This window comes from Echinops telfairi, unplaced genomic scaffold, assembly GCF_000313985.2.
Source record: "Echinops telfairi isolate 266 unplaced genomic scaffold, ASM31398v2 ScPeMD7_1957;HRSCAF=2489, whole genome shotgun sequence".
Taxonomy (NCBI): domain Eukaryota; kingdom Metazoa; phylum Chordata; class Mammalia; order Afrosoricida; family Tenrecidae; genus Echinops; species Echinops telfairi.
The window spans coordinates 4513621-4520499 of record NW_022105855.1 but is presented as its reverse complement, the minus strand read 5'-3'; the positions used below and the strand labels follow the sequence as shown (position 1 = coordinate 4520499).

Below are 6879 nucleotides of genomic sequence, written 5' to 3'. Positions count from 1 at the left end.
CACCATCAGTATAAATGATAAGGTGCTAACATGGATTTATTCTATTCACTAAAGGACCCAATGTGACCATAAAAATAGGAGACACTGAGAAAATTAAGTGTGCTTGAAACTTACAAACACAAGAAAGATTTCATATTCAAAATGTATTAAAAATCTATTGGAGGAAAAAGAGTGACAATCCCAGAGGTAACATAGTCAAGAGACAGGAAGAGGCACTTCATGAACCTGGATAGGATAGTGGGTAATAGCACTGAAATACTTAACATACATTTTCCTTATTGTCATTATTAAACTCTTGTTAAGTGCATTTTAAGTGTTCCATCTAAAAGGAATAAGAACATTTTATATTAATCTAGTAATGATACTATTATATATTCATCATAACTTCTAATATTAAAGTTATTATATTTGTAAGTTTTGAGGAGGACTGGATCAAGGAATAGGATCAAAACTTAGATAAATGGTTATGTATCCTATGAATTAGTATGCTTTGGGGATAACTTTAAAACATCGGTGAACACATCCGCTATGCCCTCCTACTCTTTCCCCACGCACATAGGTAAGATGTGGACCAAAGACTTTCAGAAAGATCTTAGAGAAACATCCAAACCCAACTCACGGCCCTCGAGTCGATACAGACTCACAGCTTCCCTACAGGACCCGGTGGGTGCGTCTGCCCTGTTTGAGGTTCTGAGATGGTAATTGTTACTGGTGTAAAAGACCATCTTCTCCCACAGAGCAGCTGGTGGTCTGAACTGCTGACCTTGAGAATCACAGCCCAATGCAGAACCACTAAGCCACCAGGGCTCCAGAATCATGACAATATTCATTACAATAGTTAAACAGTGGTAAATATTTTCATAAGTCTAAAATTTCTAACCAGCATAGATGAATTTTAGAATGCTTATTCACATAGCAATGGCATGTCTGGTGATGCATTTGGTTAAGCAAGTGACAACTCACTAAAAGGTTGGTGGCTCAACTCCACTCAGTGGCTCCTTGAAAGCCACTCCTGGCAACCTGCTTCTGAGAGGTCCCCACTGACTGCACTTGAACCAACTTTGACTCACAGCAACCTTATGTAGGGAGTCCAAGAGATAAAAATCTCTAAAGGAGCAGAAAACCTCATGTTTGCCTTTCATGTGTGTCTCTTCTTTTGGGGGATGAGCTACTTTCATAGTACAGCCAAAAATCAATTAAAGTGTGCATACTGAATATTTGCATGTATATAAAGTGTCCAATCAAACAAAGCCCATCTTTAATAATGAAAGTAAGGACAGTGGTTTAGAAAGAGGAAGGAGAAACAGGGACAGAGGTGATGGAAGCTAGCATTTTCGGTTTCTTGAACTGATTTGACCTACATTGGCCTGTTCTCTATTTTGCACAATCTGAATAGTTTTGATAAATTTAGCTTTATTTCTATATGGTAAAATTAAATAAAGTTTATTTTCAAAAATGTGTAAAAGTATTATTTTTCATAAAAAGGAAGAATTGGAAATAAATCAGTGTGCATTAATGTATAAAATATAAATAAGCATGGTCAATTCAAAGAATCGAGTACTAGTAGCTTTAACAATAAATAAAGACAACTCTAGACAACCTTTGAAGACTCTGAGAAGCAAGGAGGGTGAGACTTTGATGTGATTCCTTCAGACATGTTATCAGTACAGACCAGTCCTGAGAAAAGACGTTTTGGTGAAATAGAGGTCAGTGAGAATGAGAGGCACATTTAATGAGATGAGTCGTCAACAGTGGATTGAAACACACTGATGATCACAAAGACAGTTCAGGACACTACAATAATGTTACAAAACAAAATGTATATGAGTTGTTGAAAGAAAAATTATTTCTCTGTAGACTTTCACTCAAATAACAATAAAAAAACTTTTTTAAAAAGATGGCACATTATCAAACAAAATTGCCTTTTGTTCTATGGTGTTGCATGGGTCAGAGCCTACCCAGCGACACAAACATGGACAAAAACATGGATGGATTCAAGAAACAAAACCACAACTGAAACGAGTAAGACACGAAATAGTTCATTCGCTATTTATCTAAGTTTGCAAATTGGGGAAATCTGATTTTTAATGTATATAGGAAAGATAGCAAGTCAGTAATATTATAGCATGTCTATAACAAGATAAATACTTATTATGCTTTAAATATATTGTACATACATTTCTTTTTGCATATCTTTTAGTAAAATACTTAAAATCTTTGAAATCTTACCATTTCTTCATCATTTTCTATAATAATTAGCTTAGAATTTTTAGAAGCACAGGCGATCTTGCTCTGAGTCCAGTTATTCTTTTCAGTACTAATGTAATAGTAGTTGTTGGAATAGGAAATCCAATCCTGTCTGCAACCATCATAAAGAGGTCCTGAAAAAGATTATGAATTTATATCATGAAACAATTTGAATTAAAACATCAAAAGATATATTTTCATATGCATATGGATACATAGCCTGGACATGTAATCTCACAAAGCTATGTATGAAAAGAAATCCAATACACAGAATGTCAGCCTCCTGCCCCCCTTATTTAAGAAGCATCAAAAAATGAATCATCAGTTGATGCTATCTATACATGCCCTGAAAAATCACTGAGCAATTCTACTTTATTAGAATAGTAAAAGTTGTCTTAAATCAGGCTGTTGCTACTTTTTTCAGTTGCTATAAAGCCGTTTTCAAGTCATAGCAACCCACGTGACACAGTTTAACTCCCTCATAAGACTCTCTAGGCCGTAGTCTTTATAGAAGCAGTTCAAAATCTCAATCAAAGCAAAAGAATATAGTAATTTTAAAAGAATGTCTTCTAAATTTTGAAAAGAATGATCTCATATGTTTCTATTTATGAAAATGTCTTGTTATCTTTTGGGTAGCTATTACATTTCTTATTATTTATTCATGGCCTAAATATAGACAAAGTTTAATCCTTGAGAACATTAAAAATTATCTTACGAATGAAAATGAGTAAAGTACTAAAGTTATATGGGAGCATTTATTTAGCCTCCTAACAGACAAGTGATCCATCAGATCATCTTAATCTATCAGAATTTTAAAAATTATTTCTTACCTTTCTGAGTACTGTTCTCCTCTAGTGTTCCAACAGCTAAGAAGATGAAAGTAATTCCCATAGAGGTGATTATTTTTTAATTATAATAATTCTATAATTTGATATAAAATAATGTAAGTGAAAATTATTTTACCATAAAAATAGATGAAGTGATAAACTTATTTGGACAGACATTTGGAGAGACTAACAGACAAATGCTACCATCTCATAAAGCGTTTAACTACTTTTAAAAGTTAATTTTTAATTCTCAGTAAATGTTTTCAGTCTCTCAATGAAAGTTTTTGAAGCGTGACAAACATAAACACATATGTGCATGCACACACATATATGCAAACATTTAGAATTAAAAACAAGTACTCTCTACAAGCATTCTGTTGCTTATACTATTTGAAGTTCTAGAATAGCTTTTCCATGTTTAGTTCATGCTGATGAGATAGTCTTTATTTGATAAGTTTTAGAGACTGGCAAATATATAACACAAATGCATACTTTTAAATGAGAGGTCCGTTCCCTAATATAAGGAAACATATGGAGGCATCTTCAAAGACTTAAAAGAAATATTCTGTTATAATATTTCAGAAGCTTACAAGGATTATTGGTTTTCAGGGCTAGTATACTGGCCATCAAGACAATGCAGATGATTCCCAAGATTCCAGCAGTGAGCTTCTCTGGAGATGATGAGCAATATACAGAAAGAGAAATGGAAACATGATAAAGAAATCAATTGTGCCAATGTTTAGAAAGTTTTGAACGAGAGACTTGAGTTTCTCAGGGAATCATAGACATAAAAAGTGGACATTGAACCCACATTCTTTATTATAATTTTATATCAGAATAAACCATTTTGTTATTAGTAAAATGATAGCTGAAAAGTTTTTAGCAAAGTTTTAAAATGCCTTGTAGAATTAAACTTCAGATTTCACAGTAGAATGTGATGTCTATACATCAGGTTCGATCTTGAAAAACAAAACCACTGAGCCTGTTCCCTTAATTTGAATAGCCTTGCTCCATGTCTAGTCTTCACTCTTTCCCAACATGCTTGCAGTAAAGCTCTACGCCCTAATGCATTTATGAGACGGTTAAATATTTTACCTTTGAAATGGGCATTCTTCTTATTCTTTGGAAGATCTTGGCAAGTATCTTGAAGATTTAATTCCACATAAGTTATTTCCTGCTCAGCAATTGGCATGGAGCTATTAGCATCCTTAGGTTTCTTTTGCTGCCTTTTTGAGCTCTTGGTCAGATTCAGTTCTGAGTATAATATTGTTTGATTATTCATCTCTGTAGCTGAGCAGTGTCAAAGTCTGTGCTCTACTGTGCACTCTGCCTCAGAAGGAAACAAACGTTGTATATATCACCAGATCAAAGCAGGTGGGGAGGCAAAGCTGCTCACTTAGCAGCTCAGAATCTAAAGCTCTTGTTCTAAGTTATTAAGAGGTGTACATAAATGTTTCTTTCTTGGTGGAATAAATTATTTTTAAATGATTTTCATCATTTGATTAATTGATATTGATTGGAATAATAGAAACAATTAATTACTGAAAAATAAAGATGTTTAAAAATAAGAGTGTACTTACTTAGTCCAACTCCATAGAAATATTTTAAACTGTTATAATACCTGAGTTTAAAATTAAAATGCTGTATTGGGAGGAAAACTTAGGGAAATTTTGTAATGCAATAATTTTGTAATATAATAATGGAGAAAGACTGAGTGCTGTAAGGGAATTTGAAAATTAGAACAAATAGTAATTAATTGTACCAAATTATCTTGATTTATTGACTTGTTTATTTATTAAAAGAAGATGAAGTATTATTATATCATCTATCCCTTACTAATTAATGGGTGAAAGCTTCGGAGACATCATTATGTATTTATGGAAATATGCTTCAGAAAAAGTACATGATAAAATAAATTTATCCATAACCCAACAACATCAGAAACCCCATTTTAAACTATTTGCAAATTTCATTTCTTATGCAATAATATTGCAATTGATTTGTTTGCTAACATGCATGATCCTAAATGGATATATAGAAGTGCATGCCATTTATGGAAGAACAAAGTCAATTTCAAAGTTCCAGAGAGTCACGGTCTGTGACGTTGGCCGTAGAAGTAATTGTTATTATCCAGTTATGTAATTTAATGATTTTCTGTTGACTCTAGAATTACCATGATCAAGAATTCAATTCTGACTCTGAAGCTAACAATGTATGACCTTGCAAAAGATATTTAATGGCTAACAATATAATCTCATAATCTAAAATGAGAGTTATAATATACATGTAACTACTTATCTCTCAGCCTGGAAATTATAAGCCCTGAGCTGAGCTAATTTATTTCTGTAAAAGTTTCTTGTTATTCCTTTGCTTTCTGGTAGGTAAATATTGTAATCTAATCCAGTTGGGAGAACACGTATCGTGCTTTGATCAATTTACTAGCCTCTTGATGTTTATTACTAACTTTATATTAGTATTTTCTGTAAACTAATACATCCTTAAAATAAAACTGTGTACCTAACCTAAATAAGTAAATGAGAAATTGTATTTAGCTTTGTATCATTTTATCATATTTTAAAGAATAATATAACGCATTATTACACAAAGACACTACTTGATCCAATTTTTAAAACTCAAGAAACAATTATTCATTTTCACGATACATAGATTTTACTTTAAATTATGTTAATTAACAAACCCCAAAATGTGGGTACACATGACTTATTCACCACATGAAGTAAGAAAACCCACCAAATATTGTGCATTTGAAGTTTAATTTTTACTCTAATTCATGTATTCTGTAGTGATTTTATGGTATATAACTTGTACCTCAGTTGCATCATGCAAAGCATTTGTAATCTCTTACTAAACGTGATAAACTAGAAGCCAGAGGGAAAGGGACATACCTTCTGTCAGTTTTGAAGCCTTGGATTTGTTAATCAGGAAATTTTATTAATATCCTGAAATTCAACAAGATAGTTGGGTAATAAAAGACAAAATCTAAGGACATAAATATAGTTAAAAAACAAAAAGAATGTGCTCTTCACAGACTCTCCTGTGAGGGCTCAGAGTGAGGCAAGCAGTGAAAAGCAGATGGCTTTTAATGTCTTAACAGGAAATTCTCACATTTCAAATCTCACATTTTGAAGTCAATTGATGTCATCACACACCCCCAGAACATAGATGTTGACCTCTTATTAAAATGACAAAGTAGATCTTTACGTATAGTTTATCCTTTATAAAGTACTTTTGATAAATTGTTTTTATATTCTATAAGAGTTTGCATAAAGAAGGTTTGACCACTCCTGTAGTTTCCTTGTTTTCATCACATCATACTGTATTACATTTAGGGAAACTGTACAATATTTTCGATGTTTTCATCCTATGTTTAGACTCTACAGTAAACCTGTGCCATTGCATCCAGAGACAGCTTCTGAGTGGTTGTAATCTTGTAAAACGCTTAGAGCAGTGCCACTCTGCACACATGGGATCACCGTGAGTAGGACAGAGCATGAAGGAAACCAACAGTGACAATTGTATTTTCAGATAATAAATTTAAAAATGTATTAAAGGCATCTTTAAATTGTGTGGAAAATTTGTATATACCATCATTCCATTTAACCACAAAGTTTTGAAGTCCCATAAAATATATGTATGTACATGTGTATTTTTATATATATTAGTAATTAACTTTATTTCTATTGACTAATATATTAAAAAAACCTAAATAACCTTCCTCCTCACTTCTTTTTATTATGCACACTATATAATGTAAGCAATAAATCATTCCACAACAATGGCAAAC

At 32.5% G+C, this 6879-nt stretch overlaps 1 protein-coding gene across 1 annotated transcript; it reads right to left on the bottom strand.

Annotated features, from left to right (window-relative positions):
- Positions 1-298: 298 nt before the first annotated feature.
- On the bottom strand, positions 299-6049 carry LOC101641605 (NKG2-A/NKG2-B type II integral membrane protein-like). The gene is made up of 6 exons (XM_030886457.2): positions 5981-6049; positions 4170-4400; positions 3665-3745; positions 3078-3113; positions 2230-2381; positions 299-322 (listed from the first exon to the last, which is right to left on the bottom strand). Exons 2-6 carry the CDS (start codon positions 4354-4356, stop codon positions 299-301), a joined length of 480 nt encoding a protein of 159 aa, XP_030742317.1. The 5' UTR covers positions 4357-4400; positions 5981-6049.
- Between the last annotated feature and the right edge of the window lie 830 nt (positions 6050-6879).

Coding starts and splice junctions, on each gene's coding strand:
- LOC101641605 (XM_030886457.2), bottom strand. CDS start 4,356: ATGAATAATCAAACAATATTATACTCAGAACTGAATCTGACCAAGAGC. Junction 3,114..3,664: donor CCTGAAAACCAATAATCCTT/GTAAGCTTCTGA, acceptor TCATCTTCTTAG/CTGTTGGAACACTAGAGGAG. Junction 2,382..3,077: donor GGAGAACAGTACTCAGAAAG/GTAAGAAATAAT, acceptor AATCTTTTTCAG/GACCTCTTTATGATGGTTGC.